Source organism: Saccopteryx leptura, chromosome 3 (genome assembly GCF_036850995.1).
Source record: "Saccopteryx leptura isolate mSacLep1 chromosome 3, mSacLep1_pri_phased_curated, whole genome shotgun sequence".
NCBI lineage: Eukaryota > Metazoa > Chordata > Mammalia > Chiroptera > Emballonuridae > Saccopteryx > Saccopteryx leptura.
In genome coordinates this window covers 108,601,643-108,620,257 of record NC_089505.1, presented here as the reverse complement: position 1 = coordinate 108,620,257, position 18,615 = coordinate 108,601,643, and the positions used below count along the sequence as shown (strand labels likewise).

The window sequence follows — 18,615 nt, the reverse complement described above, 5'->3', positions numbered from 1 at the left end:
TCTGCATATATTATCCTACTTAATCCTCACAGTAACCATCTTCTGAATAAGAAAACTGAGGCACAGAGAAGTTAAATCATTTTCCCGAAGCCAACAACTAATAAATGACAAAGTTCTTCCTGAGTCCCAGCCTTGGTCTTTCACCACTGTGATAACTTGGCTGTGCCTCTGCTCTGGCTGGGAAGAAAATGCCCAGAGAGAGGAAACTAATCTTCTCTCCTGATCTTTTCCAGCCTATGAACTTCAGGAGTGCCCGGACCCAGAGCCCTTTGCCAACGGCATTGTGAGGGGAGCTGGTTACAACGTCGGGCAATCGGTGACCTTCGAGTGCCTCCCAGGGTATCAACTGATGGGCCAACCTGTCCTCACATGTCAACATGGCTCCAACCGGAACTGGGACCACCCCCTACCCAGGTGTGAAGGTATGTTCCTCACTCATCCCTTGCGATTTTTCTTAGGAAGGCTGATCCAGAACAGTCCTATATCTACTTGTCTACTCCATGGGATCACCCATTTTTAGGAGGTCCTGGAAAACCTCATCCATCCTGTTTTTCTCTGGATGGGACCCAGCCTATCCAGGGAGGGTGCCTGGGGACAGAGCTCTGGATCAACACTAGGGAAGACGTGAAGGAGATGCAGACCACAGCCAAGGGAAAACATACTCCGCCCTTGGGAATGTCCAACCCGAAGGGTAGATGTCCCCTGTCAGAAAGGAGGACTTTGAATGAGGGGGTAGGAGCAGGTGGTGAGCTGAGGGGTACACAGGTATGTTACTCATGGCACCTTCCTAAAGGGAGAAGAGAATAAAGCCTAGAAAAAGGAAACTTCTTGTCCGCCTTGTCACCTTTCCCCTTCTTATGCTCCTTCTCCTCCATGTGCCCAGAGACATCTGAGTCGATAATGTAACGGAGCCAGAGGCGGCACTTGCCTGGGTCTTGATTCACTGGAACCAGGATGGAAGGAGACATAGCGTTGTGCTGCCTCTACCCCCATCTACCTACCTCAGTTCTATTTTCCTTCACTTTTCACTCTTGGGGCTCAGAATTTTCTGGGAGGAAAAGCTGAGATTTATCTTGAAAGGAGAACGCTTGGCAGAAGGACAGCATAGTCTAGGACAAGGGTCCCCAAACTACGGCCCGCAGGCTGCATGTGGCCCCCTGAGGCCATTTATCCGGCCCCGCCTCACTTCCGGAAGGGGCACCTCTTTCATTGGTGGTCAGTGAGAGGAGCATAGTTCCCATTGAAATACTGGTCAGTTTGTTGATTTAAATTTACTTGTTCTTTATTTTAAATATTGTATTTGTTCCCGTTTTGTTTTTTTACTTTAAAATAAGATATGTGCAGTGTGCATAGGGATTTGTTCATAGTTTTTTTATAGTCTGGCCCTCCAATGGTCTGAGAGACAGTGAACTGGCCCCCTGTGTAAAAAGTTTGGGGACCCCTGGTCTAGGACAAAGCACCCCAAGCTCCAGGGTCAGATCTCCCGGGGCTCCCTCCCTGAACCACTTGGCCTCTCTGAACTTCAGTTTCTCTCCTAGTACAATGGGGCTTCTCACCTCTGCTTTGGAAGGGCGGGGAGGGTTTCGAGATGACTTGTGTAAAGTGCCCAGCCGAGTCACTGGCTCACAGACGGTGAGCTCAAAGTATTGACTCTGTAAAGAAAAACAGATCTTGTTTACAGAACTGAGCCGTGCTGGTGTTGGAATGTGGAATGAAAGACTGTAATTTCTAAAGCCCTTAACCACCCCTCCCCCAGTAGGTTTTCAGACTTGCAGAACTATCGCTATGCAAAACCAGTTCATCCTTCTGGGATTGTTGATCACGTGCTACGCCAAGTTTCATTGTGCACCTTCTTCCTTTTATTCCTTTCTGCACCCTGTTCATCTTCTCATGGCATCGCAGGAGAGAGAACGGAGCAGTGCTCGGTCGGACAGCTTGAGCCAGAAGCTTTCCCTCCTGGGAAGGTTCTTCCCCTGGATTCTTTGATGCCATGTTCTCTTGCTTTTCACAGTTACCTTTCTGCCTGTGCCAACTCATTGTCATCTTTTTCTTCATATATCCTGAGGCTTCTAAATCCCAACGTATTCAACATTGAACCCATCATCTTTCTGCCATCTAACTGAAATTCTCATCTAATGAAAGACACCTCTAGTCACCTGGTTACTCAGCCCTTACTAGGGGTACCTTCCCCCTCTCTCTCGTCTGCCATATTCACCAAGCCTTCCTAATTCTACTTCCTACTTGTCTTTCGAATGTATCCACCTCTCTCCTTCTGCTGCCTCTACCTTCATCCAGGCCACCGCTAAGATGAGGCTCTAACCTTCAGTCTTTCACAATGTAGCTAGAGCAAGTCTCCAAACCGTCCGTGTACTCCTGACACTCCCCTACTCAGAGCCGTCAAGGCATCCCCCTCTCCCTAGGGGTAAACTCCAAACTCCTAATGCAGCTCAGCAAGCCCCTTGGGCCTGCTCTCCGCTCACGTCCTGGTGTTCGCTCTCACAGACTTGATGCTTCAGCTAAGTCGAACTACGTGGTTTTTCATTATGCCAAGTTCTCTTACCTCTAGTTCAGGGGTCGGGAAACTTTTTGGCTGAGAGAGCCATGAACACCACATATTCTAAAATGTAATTCCATGAGAGCCATACAAGGACCCATGTACGTTACACATTATCCAATAAAAATTTGGTTTGTCCCAGAGGACAGCTGTGATTGGCTCCAGCCACCCGCAACCATGAACATGAGCGGTAGGAAATGAATGGATTGTAATACATGAAAATGTTTTATATTTTTAACATTATTTTTTTTATTATTAAAGATTTGCGAGCCAGATACAGCCATCAAAAGAGCCACATCTGGCTCACGAGGTTCCTGACCCCTGCTCTAGTTCTTAGCACATGGTGGCCCTCCTCAGGGAACACTGCTCTCCTCTTCTGCTCTGCCCGCTAAGCCCTTTGTCACCCCTCGGGTCTGAGTCTATATGTGCATTCTCCCAGGGATCCTTCCCGACACTCACAAGACCAGATGAGGGGCTCCCCTAAAAGTCCTGTGGCACTCCACACGGATGGCATGAGCCCCTGTAGATGCCGGTGCACGTGGCTGCAGCCCGGTGGACCGTGAGTGCCGTGGAACAAAACCATGCGGCATCCTTGCTCCCCGGTCTCCCCAAGCCATGCCTGGCACCACGGGGATACTCAGACATGTGGGCGGAGCGTGTCCATGTACCTCTTTCAGGATACATTTACCTGCACGGGGCCTGTCCCCTGCTTAGAGGCATTGGGTACAGTGTATCCCCGTAGCTGCTTGATGTCCCACAGCAGCCAAACGCACTCATGATTCTAGCCCAGGTTTTCTTCACCCAGAATCAGTTTTTTTCCCCCGAATCTGACCTGTATGGAGACCTCAGGACCTCTTCATCCCCCCACCCAAAAGCCTAGGTCACAGTGAGTCTAAACTTAGGCATCACTTGCGGGAGACAGGAAGACAGGGAGAGAGAGCCGTATCTGTGTAGCAGAGGCCTTGTCTATGACACGGGGACCAGGCTGGACATTTTCCGTGTATCGGTTCACCCGACCACCACACAGTCCCGTGGGGGGAGGGGGGGTTATTTTTAGTCTCGTTTGACAGGTGAAGAAAAAAAGACTACACTTCTTGTCTAAGGTCCGCCCATCCTGTGAACCCAACCTTAGGTGTCACCACAAGAACCCTCAGCTCTGAAGTCCAGACCAGAAGTGCCACTCTGAGACTCTTAGAGTAAATAAAAAGAGCACCTTTCAAAATTTTCTTAGCTCTTCTCAGCAGAAGTACCGCAGCTCTAACGCCTGCCTTCCTTTTCTAGGAAAGGAGAGGGGAGAGCTTTGTTTAGTGTGTCCTTCATCCCGGATAGGTGTCACCCATGAGACAGAGAGTCAGGGAGGGGGAGGCTGAAGCAGGCCTGTCACAGAGGAACCTGCACCGGAAGATTGGGCTGGATGGGGAGGGGTGTGTTGGGACTGGCGGGGGGGGGGGGGGGGGGGGCGGTGAGCCAGGCCCGGCCACCCTCGGCCCCATGGCCTCTCTCCATCCCACCCTATCTCCTTGAACTGGAGGATTCGTGCTGGGCGCTGGGACTTCATAGGAAGTCGTCTGTGTTCTCAGGCAGGAGGCGATTCCAGCTGCCTCATCTGTGTCTGTGTTCCCTCTCTGCAGTCCCCTGCGGTGGGAACATCACTTCTTCCAATGGCACCGTGTACTCACCTGGCTTCCCCAGTCCATACTCCAGCCCCCAAGACTGTGTCTGGCTGATCACTGTGCCCATTGGTCATGGCGTCCGCCTCAACCTCAGCCTGCTGCAGACAGAGCCCTCCGGAGACTTCATCACCGTCTGGTAGGGTCAGCTGCCGCGTTAACAGCCAATATGAAAACAGCATTAGCTCTAAGCTGGATTAGCCATCTGTTTGTTCGGCACACCAAGAGCTGACTGGATGTGCATGGCCGTCAGTCTCCTGGGTTCCAAATAAACCCAGTGGAATGAGGGCTCAGCTTCAGTTGGCCCTCTGACTCCTTGAAGGGAGAGTAATGGGAGGGCATTGGTTCTGGACCTGGAGGCCCACTAGGGGTCCACGAAAGGACCAATGGGTGTGTGAGTAGGAGTGGGTGTAGTTACGCAGACTTTTCTCAATGCTTCCAGAGCCTAAACAGAAATTCTACATTCACCTAAAATAAGCTACCCAGACCAATGAAAGAGCTTTGGGGTAGAATTCTGTGAGGTCTCACCCCGGGCCCCCACTGTCCAGCAGAACTTCTGTGGTGATGGAAATAGTCTTTAACTGTGCCGTCCAATGTGGTAACCACTAGCTACAGTATCTGTTGAGTACTTGATGTGATGAGAGTGACTGAGGAGCTGATTTTTTAAACTTCATTTAATTTTAATTAATTTAAATGTAAATAGCCATGATTAGCCTGATAATTACCACATCGAACAGCCAAGCTTCGAGTTATATCGTTAGGATATCTCAAGTTAATTTTAAAATAGGAATATGAATTAGTTGATAAGTGGGGTTTCCTAGACAGTTTTTTTTTTCCAAACTACTTGATATTTAGGACAAAGATATAATTATAAAATTCCTTTTTACTGCCGTCCTGAGAACCGATAGAGGATAGTGGGATTCTCTTCCCCAGACTCCCAGGGAGCTGTGACCGTAACCAGGCTTCCCCGGGTGAATTTCCAGCTACATTTCCAGGCAATGGCAAGGAACAGATGGAAGGGACTAGATAAGTTTTGGGAGAAGAAATCCTTTGCCCAGGAAGGGGGCATGGCTCTGTCTCTGTGCCTGGGGACAGGGAGGTGGGGCTGGCATAGACAGCAGCATGAGCCTCCTGCATGTACATCTTCCACAGCCTGTTCCTGGGCTGCCCGGGGCTGGAGAACCTGCAGTAAGACCCGCAGCCATGCTCCGCGGCTCCCCGCTTCTCAGGGGAGACGCTCTAAGGAGGTGGGGCTGGCATAGACAGCAGCATGAGCCTCCTGCATGTACATCTTCCACAGCCTGTTCCTGGGCTGCCCGGGGCTGGAGAACCTGCAGTAAGACCCGCAGCCATGCTCCGCGGCTCCCCGCTTCTCAGGGGAGACGCTCTAAGGAGGTGGGGCTGGTGAGGAATCAGGTGAATGAGGAATCAACGTGGGCTTCACCAACCCTATCAGCTTTGTTGGGAGACCGAGTTGGGAGAGATTGAAGAAAGGTGTTTACGAAGTTGGGGGAAGACAGGGTTGGGTGCAAGAAAAGTCACAGCCAGCCACTCCAGGTCTCTCTTAAGGCCACTGATAGTGCTGGGTAGAGTAGGCAGCCGTAGTGACTCGTGACGTGCCAGGACCTTCTTTCCTACTGCAGGGATGGGCCACAGCAGACAGCTCCACAGCTTGGCGTTTTCACCAGGAACTTGGCCAAGAAAACAGTGCAGAGCTCAACCAACCAGGTCCTGCTCAAGTTCCACCATGATGCAGCCACAGGCGGGATCTTCGCCGTAGCCTTCTCCGGTCAGTATGGAAGCCTGGCCTGGTGGGAGGGGCCAGGCCTTCGAGTCAAGGCTGGGCTTGAGCCCTGGCTCTGCCGTTCCCAGTTATGTGACTTTGAATGACTTACATGGTTTCTTAGCCTTGGTGTCTTCAGAGTTTTGAGAATTAAATGTGTTAGCGTATGTGATATCTCCCAGCACAGGGCTCCATAAATGTAAAAGTTTCCGACCACCTCTACCCCACCAAGGCAGAGAGGCACATGACATTGATCCTTGGTGCTAAGTTCAAGCTTAGAGGCAGCAGAGTGAGGCTTCTGATCCCACGTGTTGACATCAACTCACTGGCTGGTTATCAATCTACCTGTGTCACAGCTTGTCCTCTGCCCCTGCTGGAGGGTTGTCCCACCCCATGGGCATCCGGGGCTCCTGTTGACTTCACAGGAGGTGCTGTGCAGAAATGACGTCATGGGGAATTCAAGCAGGAAGAGCGTGAGTGATCCAGGGTGGGTTTGTCCTTATCGACAGCCAGTTTCCTTCTGAGAGTCCAAAGTTGTGAGACTGGATATTTCTTCATTTTTGTCATAGTGGACACAGCATAGAGAAACTGGTAGAAAGTTCTCAGTGGGCTGGCACCCACCTATGAAGTAATCTTCCGTGTTTATAATTTTCAGAGCATTGCATATATTTTAATTCGGAGTCAGGAAAGCTTGGCTTTCTACCTGGCTCCGCCTCGAGCCAGGTGTGCTACCTTGTACAGGTCTGTCCCCCAACCTCAGACCTCAGCTTCTTTACTGGCAGAATGAGGGGCTTGGAGCTGGTGATTTGTAAGACTTCTGTGAGGTATTAAGGTAGATTTTGTTACCTTCTCTTTACAAATGAAGAAATGAGGGCCAAGGAAGACTTGGCCAAAACCACACACTGAAATCTCAGTTCTGTCCCCAGTTCTTGGAGTTCTATACTCTGCTTTGGTGGGACAACGGGGTGGGGCAAAAGTAGGTTTACAGTTGTTTTTATGAAAAATAATACAATAATTAATAAATAATAACACAAGCATAAATTGTGTTTTGCATAGCCACACTGTAAACCTACTTTGCCCCACCCTGCATATGGTGTTATGGCATGATAACAGGCATTTGTAGTAGCTTGAATACATTTAGCCCTAAGCACTTGGAAGAGGTAGTGATAGACAGAGAGAAACATAGAGAAACTCTCATGTTAAGAACACAGGCCACCATAGCCATAGCATAGCTCAACCACCATTCCCAGGGAGCTATGACCCAACCTGAGCATGATGCTCAGGTTTCTCAAAACCATTTTCCACATAAACGATCCGTTGCTCCTTGCAAGAATGGTTGATTCCAGGACCAGAGCAGGGGAAGCACCAGGTGAGCCGTAGCACCCTGGGGCAGAAAGCAAGGACATGCTCCAGGATCCAGGCCAACATGCCGGGAGGACTAGAGCTGGCTCTGAGGGGCTCCCACTGACAACAATGGGGATAATTTGAGCATCAAAGTAATTAACATTGGTAACAAATGGGTGACCTGTTGAATTAACCAGGACACCCGTGTATATATCCATGCAAGTATTAACTAATGAATTACTTAATTAAAAATGTATGAGGAGCAGGATATTAAGCCTCAAACTGCCTCCTCACACAATGACTACAAAGGGAAAAAAGGAACTTTATAGTGGAGAAACCTGGAGGACACCACCTTAATCAAGTGACTCAAGTGAGCACCGTCAGTGTGGGACAAATCATTCGCCACCCAACAGCACGCAGCGAGAACCCAGCGTCACGTCCATGACTATCTATCCCGCTGAAGGTGCACACCCTAAATCTAACCGTGAGGAGTCAGACAAACCTAAATTGAGGGAACGAGTGAGACACGTGGGAAGATGTCCAGGTTCCCGGTGGCCTTTCAGTTCCTTGTCCTCGCCCTGTATGAAGTCTGGCTACAAATCCACCCTAGCTTCTCTTCTCTGTGAGGTTTTCTGCCTCTTCTACCCCGGGTTGACTCGTTACTTTCACCCAAGGTTTCTCATTAACAACGTCTAAGACCCAGCAGTCCTACCTCTGGGGATTGTGCAAAGATATGTGTATGAAGATATTACTTGAAAAGATAAATTAGAATCAGTCCAAATGTAAGATGATAGACGATTGGGTGTGCAAATTATGAGTTACATGGAGAAAAATATGGTCATTAATAATTATTCAAGTGGACCACAATTCATTGCTTAAGTGAAATCTTTGTATTCAGTGAAAAAAAAAATCAAATGATTTTAAGGAGCTCAGATGATGGTGTAACCAAAGCACGTAATGATCATGGACTCCTAACCTAGAACCTAGACTGCAGCCAGCCCTGGTCAGATTCGTGAGAGAGAGATACAGGAACACTGGTAAAGGGAGATGTTTTGTTTTGTTTTATTTTTAATTTTTTTAAAATTCATTTTAGAGACGAGAGAGAGTGAGAGTGAGAGAGAGATAGAAAGGGAGGAAGAGCAGGAAGCATCAACTCCCATAGGTGCTTTGACCAGAGAAGTGCAGGGTTTTGAACTGGCGACCTCAGCGTTCCAAGTCGATGCTCTATCCACTGCGCCACCACAGATCGGGCTAAAGGGAGATATTTTAATATTACCTGAGCTTGGACTACAAACCCAGATTCAGAGTCTGGAGTCATCTGGTATACTGAATCATGAGAAACTATATTTTTTCCCTACTCTAACTTGGCTTTAAAAACTCTGATGAAAGGCCAGTTTCACACCCTCGTCAGCATGAGAAAGAACATACCCAGAAAGAGTCAGGAAGAAAGAATACAAAGTACAGTGACCTACAGTGGCGACCGTTGAGCCGACCACTGCTGGACAGGGAGCAATGAGCTGTCCCCATCATTTAGCCTGTCAGCACGTCCTGGCGTGTGACTGAGCGGGCGTAGGAGGAGAGCGACGAAATGACACGGAGGAGTCCTGACTGTCCTTCTGCCCTTGAGTTCCGTAGCAGTAACACCGCAGGTGCAATGTGTGTTTGGGGAAAGGGGTTCTCTGGAGAAGATCGATGGTCATGCACCAAAATGCTAACAAGAGTTATGCCCAAGTGGTGGGATTTAGGGAACTTGCCTTTTATTTCTTTTCGGTATTTTACCAGCTCTGCACGGAGCAAAAATATATACTTTTTAGAAAATGTCATTTAAAAATATGTCATGGGAGATCACCCCAGTCGAACGAGTCACCACAAAATATAAAATACCCCAGGCTGTGTTTAGATTTATTCTTATTGATTTTTTTTTCCTAGAAAAGTCAAGTATATCTTAGAAGGTTTTAGGCGGTATGTGTTTGTTTTTTTCACTGTTATGACCCTTCATTGTTCAACTTAAGTTTTTGTTTTTTGTGTGTGGAACTCTGTTTCCAGGACAAATTTTATTTATGCACTTTTAAATCATTTTTTTATTATTCAATTAAAGTTGACATATGAAATTATGTTAACTCCAGGTGTACATCCCAGTGATTAGACCTTCTATAGCTTACTAAGTGATCATCCCAATATGTCTCCTACCCATCTGATGCCACGCATACTATTGACTACATTCCCTGCGCCTTACTTGACATCCCCACGTCTGTTCTGTACCTACCAATCTGTACTTCTTAATCCCCTCGCCTTTTCCACCCATCCTCCCTTCACCATCGCCCCAGCCCCTCTCCCATCTGGGAACTGCCAAAATGGTCTCTGTATCTATGAGTCTGTTTCTGTTCTGCTTGTTTATTTTTTTTTTTTTTAGATTGAATTGTTGATAGATGTGTATTTTTTGCCATTTTACTGTTCAAATTTTTATCTTTTTTTTCTTCTTTTTCTTAAAGAGGACCCTTTAACATTTCATGTTTGGTGGTGATGAACTCCTTTAGTTTTTTTCTTGTCTGGGAAGCTCTTTATCTGTCCTTCAATTCTATTTTTTTTTAAGATTTTATTTATTCATTATAGAGAAGGGAGGGGGGGGGGAGCAGGAAGCATCAACTCCCATATGTGCCTTGACCAGGCAAGCCCAGGGTTTTGAACCGGCAACCTCAGTATTTCCAGGTTGACGCTTTATCCACTGCACCACCACAGGTCAGGCTTGTCCTTCAATTCTAAATAACAGCTTTGCTGGGTAGAGTAATCTTGGTTAAAGGTCCTTGCTTTCCATCACTTTGAATATTTCTTGCCTATCCTTCTGGCCTACAAAGTTTGTGTTGAGAAATCAGCTGGTAGTCTTATGGGAACTCTCTTGTAGGTAATTAACTACTTTTTTCTTGCTGCTTTTAAGATTCTCTCTTTGTCTTTAATTTTTTGAATTTTAATTATGATGTCTCTTGGTGTGGGCCTCTTTGAGGTCATCTTGTTTTAAAGATATGTATGAGGGTGAGAGAATGAAAGGTATCAAAATATTTTTTAATCTCTATAAAACATTGAGAATTGGTTATATAAAAATTTAATATTTCTGTTAATTAAAAGAGCACCATAAAGTAATAGAAGCCAATGATAAATTGGGAAAATACATTTAACAAGCAAAAGTGAATCTTACAAATACAGAGTTCTTCAAACATTTAAGAAAAATAAGGGCAAAGGGCATGAGTAGAGAGTTAAAAAGACAAATGCAAAAAATCTATTACTATATGAAAAAATGTTTAAGCTAACTAGTTATCAAATGCCAACTAAAAGGAGAGAAATGCTATTCTTTAGGTTGTTTATCAAGTTAATAGACAGTAAGATTGATGACTGTTTTCCCAAAGAGCCCTAGATTCTGTGAGGGCAAGGCCTGGGTCTGTGTACTCTTGTCAACAGCTGAGGCAGTGTCTGACCCAGGGGGAGCCCTCCCTACAGACCATTAAATGAATAGAATGAAAGAGGAAAGGTAGCGCCCAGTGTTGGAGAAACTGACACTGTTGACAGTATCTGTTGGAGTAATTTTCCTGGAGAGAATGATGGTAGCATGCATCAGATGCAGTCATGGTCCCTCCTGGTTTGTGTTAAATCTAGATTAAACCTGCTTGGTTATCCCAAGAGTGTCTCTTAGTTTCAAAACCCGTACTTCATAAGGCTTATGTATCGCTCAATATGACATTTTTCAGCGGACACATCTGTAGAAAAAAATTAAAGTTAAATCCTCAGAACATAATATGACAGTTAAAAAAAAAAAAAAAGAAAGAAAGAAATGATACTCCAAAAAACGTCTAAGTTACATTCCACCTACAATTGGTAAAATGCCACAATCCCGTGTGAACATTTGGCATGTCTGTCCCAGATGCTGCTAGCTCTGAGAGTCAGCACAGCACAGTGCTCCCTGGGAGCCGTACTCCACCACCTCGTGCTGTCCTAGATGCACTCCTGCTGTGTCTTTCATGTTTAGCCCTTGTTTCTTCTGCCTAGGGTTTTACAGTGTCTCAAGCTGAGAACGTTCCTATGATGTGCTGAATGTTTATGGTAGATTTGCAAAGTGTACATGTTGCAATGCCGGGAATCACTGTTTTGTTACAACTGTATTCATCATTGGGTGATCGTGAAATGGTGTTTTAAGAATTTAACGTCTAGCATAATGGTTTGTTGTGTATATATACATATTTTAGTTTTAAATACTTTTGGGGTTACTCCTTAGAGTCTTTTCCCATTTAAGTAGTGGAAAATAGGCTCCTAGTTATCATCTTTGCATAGTACATCTGTAGGGGTTACAGGGTAGGGGAGAGGAGAGGGAGAGGGTTGGAGGAGGGGAGGGGCACAAAGAAAACCAGTTAGAAGGTGACAGAAGATAATTGGACTTTGGGTGATGGGAATGCATCATAATCAAATGTCAAAATAACCTAGAGATGTTTTCTCTGAACATATGTACCCTGATTTATCAATGTCACCCCATTAAAATTAGTAAAAAAAAAAAGAAAGAAAAAGAGAAAGCGGCAAAAAAAAGTAAAAATAAAAAATAAAAAACTTAACTGATTTCCAGAAATGGATTACTGACGTTGAGTAGAAGATGCCTGTACTTTAAATAGGTTATACAAGTTAATCATTCTCAGTTTAAAAAAAAAAGAAAGAAAGAAATTTATTAAAAATGCAAATATAGAAGGATGTTCATCACAGCTTTATTTTGAATGGCAAAACTTTGGAAACCTAAATGGTTAACAATGGAGTATCAGTTAAATAACTTTGAGTAGGTTGTATAATTAAACACGGTGAATCATTTCAAATCATATTTTTTTTAAAGAAATTTAATTATACGGGGAAATTCTTATAATACAGTAAGCACACAAAGGTCGACACAAAATACATACCCTGATGCAACTTTTGTAATAGAGCAATATTTCTATCTGCAGAGAAGAGAGACTCTAAGAAATTATAGTAAAGGGTTAACCACGGCAGTCTCAGAGAGGGCAATGGATGAGTTTAATTTTCCGCCTACTGTTTTCATAGAAAACCTCATATTTTCTTTAATCACAATGTATTACATTTATAATTTAAAAAAAAAGAATGCTATTTTTAAGAAACATAAAAATTGAGTTGAGGTGACTTTGGAAATAACAGCAGCGGTGACAGCAGCAGCTAACATTTGTGTAGCTCTTAACCACAAGCCCGGTAATGAATAAGGAACGAGTTATGAGTCCACACTGAACTGTGTGCCTTAGTAACACCATCCACACACAATCCAGTCTCTGCCCAGAGGGATGGTTTCCATTTAGAAAACCCACTGAAGCCAGCGGTGTTTAGGCAAAGGTCAGGAGGTAAACAAGCTGACTCCAATGGTCACTCACAGAAGCCACACACAGTATTTAGATCAGGGGTCCCCAAACTTTTTACACAGGGGCCAGTTCACTGTCCCTCAGACCGTTGGAGGGCTGGACTATAAAAAAAAACTATGAACAAATCCCTGTGCACACTGCACATATCTTATTTTAAAGTAAAAAAACAAAACAAAACAGGAACAAATACAATATTTAAAATAAAGAACAAGTAAATTTAAATCAACAAACTGACCAGTATTTCAATGGGAACTATGCTCCTCTCACTGACCACCAATGAAAGAGGTGCTCCTTCCGGAAATGCGGCGGGGGCCGGATAAATGGCCTCAGGGGGCCGCATGCGGTCTGCAGGCCGTAGTTTGGGGACCCCTGATTTAGATCCTGAGTGTTGGAAACTTGATGGGCTTTGGGAGCAGCCAGACCTGGATTCGTGTCCTGCCTGTGCCATTTCCCTCCTGTGTAACCTTGGAGGAGTGACTGAACCCTTATGAACCTCGGCTTCCTCATACGCAGAGTAAGCACAGCTCACAGGGGCATCAGCTACTGTGACAATTAAAGATGACAGCGTGTGAAGGTGCCTGACACGTAGTTGGTGCTCCATAAGGCTTCTTGTCCCTTCCTTTTAGTGCTAGTGACAGTCACTGTCTTCCTAGAATCTCTTTCCTTTATTGTTAGACTCATCAGCAAATAAGCAAATTAGTCTTTGGTTAACTTGCCCTGTATACAGATGAGTAGCCGTGAACGTCTGCTGTGCACGTGAGTGGGGGGTGAGACAGTGCGGCATCGACGGACTGCGTGCCCTGGAATGCTGTTCTGATACTGACTTGTCTGCTGTTGCCTTTTCAGCGTATCCGCTCACCAAGTGCCCTCCTCCCACCATCCTCCCCAATGCTGAAGTCGTCACAGAGAATGAAGAATTCAACATAGGTACCACCTCCCCAACCATCAAGGAGGGGCCAGGCGGAGGCGGGGCTCATCTCTCCTTCCTGTCCATAGAGAGAAACGATAAGCCTGGTGCAAGAGGGTTGGTGTTCTGCCCTGGCCAGTTAGCTCAGTTGGTTGGAGCATCATCCCGATGCACCAGGGTTGCGGGTTCGATACCCAGTTAGGACACATACAAGAATCAACCAATGAATGCATAAATAAGTGGAACAACAAATCAATGTATCCCCCTCCCTTCCTCTCTCTCTCTCTAAAATCAATTAAACAAACAAATAAATAACTAAATAGAGGGTTGGTATTCCATCAGCTGAGTTTACACCAAATATATTCACTCTTCCTTTTGACCACACCTGGACAGAGGAGCTAGGAACGCTGTTTTTGTTTTGTTTTCCGTTATTCAAGTCAGTAGGTTTTTGAGAAATAAATTGGTGCAAGACACCGTAAAAAGTTCCTGGAATGTCAAAACATTCTTCGGCTCAGCAAGTCTGAGCTGTGAGAAGGGAACAGTAGTTGTCTGCATCCTGGATTGGAGCTGAGCTAGTTATTGAAGCCTGAACAGACCCACCTCTGGCCATCTTGCCTGGGAGCAGGTTCGAGGTCCCTGGGGGTGCTGACTAGCCCGCACTGGCCCTTTCTGGGAAATCCACATGATATCCTCTCTTCAATAGGTGACATCGTACGCTACAGGTGCCTCCCTGGCTTTACTTTAGTGGGAAGTGAAATCCTGACCTGCAAACTGGGATCTTACCTGCAGTTTGAAGGCCCACCCCCAATATGTGAAGGTAATTGCACTGAGTCATTTCTTTATGAGTCTAGAGTTCCTCAAAACAAAGCCCTGGTGTTACTCCTCTTATATTCCCTGTCCCTGCCCAGGAAGGAAATGGTGAACATTTGTTTGAATGAATGAGTGAGTAATTATTCTAGATAGATTCTCTGCCCTGCTCCCAGGTCCAGGGTAAAGAATTGGCCATAGGGGCCACATTTATTTCTGTTTTCTTTTTGTCTAACTGGCATTCCCTGGAAATGGCATACTGATGATTGGAAGGAGGAAGTTCTGGGGCCCTGGGAAGGGATGTGTTCACACACCAACCTTGCCCTACTGGCGTACCAATGTGTTCAGGGTCCTGTGTCCTGAACTAGGCAACTGAGAGGCCATCATTGTCTTCCTTCCAGCGGAGTGCCTTGATGGAAGATGAATTCACTTCACGAATTCATCCCAGCTGAGAGCAAAAACAATACTCTCTACTCACTTGCACATAGTGGCTGCTCAGTGTTGGCTATTATAATTATTAGTACTGCCACTGTTTTTAGTACTATTGCTACCAAGAAATATTTAATAACCTTCTCCCCTACCTCTTGGAAAGCAAGAATAAGGATAAACTGCAATGTGGGTCATTAGTGAGGAAGAGAAGACCCATACACCCCAGAATTAGGCTGCCCCGATATGAATCGAGAAATTCAGTAGCTCTTTATTTCAGTTTAGCTGTCCCACCCACCACCAAAACAACCAGCCCCCAATAAAAGTGAACTTCAGCCTTCGTCCTGTTCCAGAACCTCCTTGCTTTGCTCCAGCTGGCCACGTCTGAGTCTCAGCAATGCGGTAACACCGACACAGAATCTGCGGTCACCTGTGCCATGAAGCAGCACAGTGATGGGTGTCGATGTCTTGTTGGAATGTGCACAAATACTGGCTCTTCAGTAGTTGTCTTCGGCCCGGGGCAAAGCACGTGTGTTGGTCTAGTTCCTTCTCCAGCTCATGAACCTGGTGTTTCTCTTTCTTTCTCCAAGTGCACTGCCCAACGAATGAGCTCCTGACAGATTCCACAGGAGTGATCCTGAGTCAGAGCTACCCCGGGAGCTACCCCCAGTTCCAGACCTGCTCTTGGCTGGTGCGAGTGGAGCCCGAATATAACATCTCCATTACAGTGGAGTACTTTCTCAGTGAGAAGCAGTATGATGAGTTTGAGATCTTTGATGGTGAGTCAAACACTGTATCACGCCCCACTGCAGATGGCACGGGCTTGCTTTGGAACCCTAGAAGTCCGTGCCGCAACCTCCCAGTTAGAGCTTTCCAGAGGCTCCGCGTGATGTCCTCTCTACCACAGAAACCCCAACACCGTGGGAGCTGGTGGGTTGTATGGCCTGAACCTGCTGCAGATCCCTTGCTTAATCTATCCTCCACTCACAGCTAGAATCCTGAATGTCAGTCAGTGAATGGGTCATAGCAGTACCACCAAGGGAAGAATATGCTACCTGCAAACCCCCCAAAGAAGCCCACCAAGCGTCATGCTTGTTTGTCTCTTGGTGGTTGAAGGGAAACGGTGCTGTAACTTGCTCTTTGATGTGAAGGTAATGTCTCAGCATGCCCTGGATCCCTGGGCCTGAAAAAGTTCACCTGAAACTTTGTAGGATTTATCTCTTACCCTCTCTAGACCACGTGTGTCTTGCAAAGACATCTGCACTAATTGTCCCTTCTGGCTCATCAGGTCTGATTAATACAGTGTCATCAATATAGAGAGCCGATATGTTCTATTCTGCAGGATGTCCAGATGGTCCACTTCTCTTCATGCTGTATTATGTCAGAAAGCAGGAGAATTAACATAGCTCTGAGGCAAGACCATGAGTGCGTACTTTTGTCTATTGCATATGAATGCAAATTGCCTATGATCCTTCTTTCTGATGGGTGTGGAAGAGCATTACTAGATCAATAACTACATCCCATGTAACCAAGGCTATGTTAATCTGCTCTAATGAAGACAGTACATCTGGAACAGCTACTGCATTTGAGGCTGCTACTTGCTGAGATGGACCTGGGCCAGGACTCCCATTTATTACCAACCCCCACCCTCAGAACCTCTCCCCCCGCCCTGCTCTAGCAGAGGAGCCATGATAGTGCTTTGGGTCCCCAAGTATCAGCTTTTCATTCAAACTCAGTATCTGGAAGTCTTCAAAGTATCTTGACATTCCCTTTTCTCCAATAGTCAGTTACCTGAGTAAATAGTGGCAGTCTTTTTTGGGTAAGAACTCAAGGAATCACTAGTTTATACGATTAATGTTGTTTTATAGGGTTATTTCTTTTCCCCATGGGCACCCAGCCTCTCCTTCACCCAAAGTGTTCTGTCGTAAGAAACAAATGCTGGCTTCAGTCTCCAAATTGGGAGATTGGAGCTTTCCACTGGGATTAGCTTTCCTCACACTTTTGATCATATATTCATGATCTGGGTTTGGGGTTGGGTTTTTTTTTTCTTTTTTTAGTGAGAGGAAGGGAGGCAGAGACAGATTCCCACATGCGCCCCAATCAGGATCTACCCTGCAAGCCCACTAGGGGGTGACACTCCTTCCATCTGGAACATTGCTCCATTGCAACCAGAGCCATTCCTAGAGCCTGAGGCAGAGGCCATGGAGCCATCCTAATGGAGCTGCAGGAGGGGAGGAGGAGAGAGAGATAGAGAGAGAGAGAAGCGAGAGGGGGAGGGTGGAGAAGCAGATGGGTGCTTCTCCTGTGTGCCCTGGCTGGGAATTGAACCCAGGGCATCCACACACTGGGCCAACACTCTACCAGTGAGCCAGTAGGCCAGGGCCTTCATGATTTGTTTTGTTCATATATTCATTTATTTCGGCTATCCGTTCACCTGCCCTTAAGGCTACCATGTTCTGTGAGCCATCTCTGTGGATCCTGCAGGTCAGGCCCTCCCAGCTGCCATTTTAACCCTTACTTTCCCCTTTGGTCATTATGCCAACCTTGCTTCTGACTGTTAAGTGCTTCCACCTGGCCTCTGCATTCTAGAATCTTCTCACCCCCATCAAGACTAGGAAGCCAGGTTCTGTGACAGCACCTCCTCCCATCACTCGTGGCCTGCAGAGGACAGCCATCCCTCGGGCTGTCAGCGATGCCGGTGGTCACCCTCACCAGGGCGTCCCTTGTTGCTTCAGGACCTGGTGTGTCCTCCAGGTCCTCCTGAGGAACGCGGTCAGCCAGTGGGCGCTGTGGTCTGACGCAGTCCCCCTCCCCTGGCGGGTCCTCCTGAGGAACAGGGTCAGCCAGTGGGCGCTGTGGTCTGACGCAGTCCCCCTCCCCTGGCGGGTCCTCCTGAGGAACACGGTCAGCCAGTGGGCGCTGTGGTCTGACGCAGTCCCCCTCCCCTGGCGGGTCCTCCTGAGGAACGCGGTCAGCCAGTGGGCGCTGTGGTCTGACGCAGTCCCCCTCCCCTGGCGGGTCCTCCTGAGGAACAGGGTCAGCCAGTGGGCGCTGTGGTCTGACGCAGTCCCCCTCCCCTGGCGTGCCGCTTCCCTGAGCCTCTCCCCCTCTTCCTTCGTGGTTCATCCCAGCAGTTCTGACGGCTCTCCTGTGTTTAATGTGGTCCCTTACTTCTGACAAGCTTCCGAGAGCTGTTTCAGCAGCGCATTAGACCATCACTCGGGGGCTCTTTCCGGGGAGGTCAATCCTGTGTTTCAGATTATGGGCTTTATACTCTGCCTCCTTGAACCAGCCCCCCCCCCTCCCAGGTGCACCTCCCAGGCATGGAAGGTGGGAAAAAAGAAGGGCGGGGAGCCTTTCTGGAAGCGCCTTAGAAAGGAAAGTGGGGAACTATGTTACTTATGACATTGAGACTGGACGTTTTCCTCTAGCGTTATTGTGACACGTTCAACCATAAAGACTGTTTCTCTATGGCAGACACTGAGCTGTTTTCAGCACACACAGGAGAAGTAGGGTAGCAAGGTGGAAGAAGTTCCCAGGTTGAAAACCAGTCTTCCGTTAACCAGCTGCTGGACCTTGGGCAAGTCCCAAGATGGCAAATAGATATCATCTCAACTGCTGTGCATTGGCAGTGGCTTCTGGGAGCCCCGCATTAGAGGTCGGGGGGTGGGGGGAGCCACTAGAGCAGAACCCGTGGACACAGAGAGAGGTGTGGAAGGACAAACGAG

The 18,615-nt window shown here is 46.9% G+C and overlaps 1 protein-coding gene across 1 annotated transcript in view; it reads left to right on the top strand.

Moving 5' to 3' along the window:
• Positions 1-18,615, top strand: part of CSMD2 (CUB and Sushi multiple domains 2) — a 597,382-nt gene that overhangs the window by 517,049 nt on the left and 61,718 nt on the right. The window contains exons 42-47 of the mRNA XM_066375796.1: positions 234-422; positions 4,186-4,363; positions 5,868-6,013; positions 13,594-13,674; positions 14,358-14,471; positions 15,478-15,666. Of these exons, the coding sequence (XP_066231893.1) occupies positions 234-422; positions 4,186-4,363; positions 5,868-6,013; positions 13,594-13,674; positions 14,358-14,471; positions 15,478-15,666 (897 nt within the window). The remainder of the gene's footprint in view (positions 1-233; positions 423-4,185; positions 4,364-5,867; positions 6,014-13,593; positions 13,675-14,357; positions 14,472-15,477; positions 15,667-18,615) is intronic.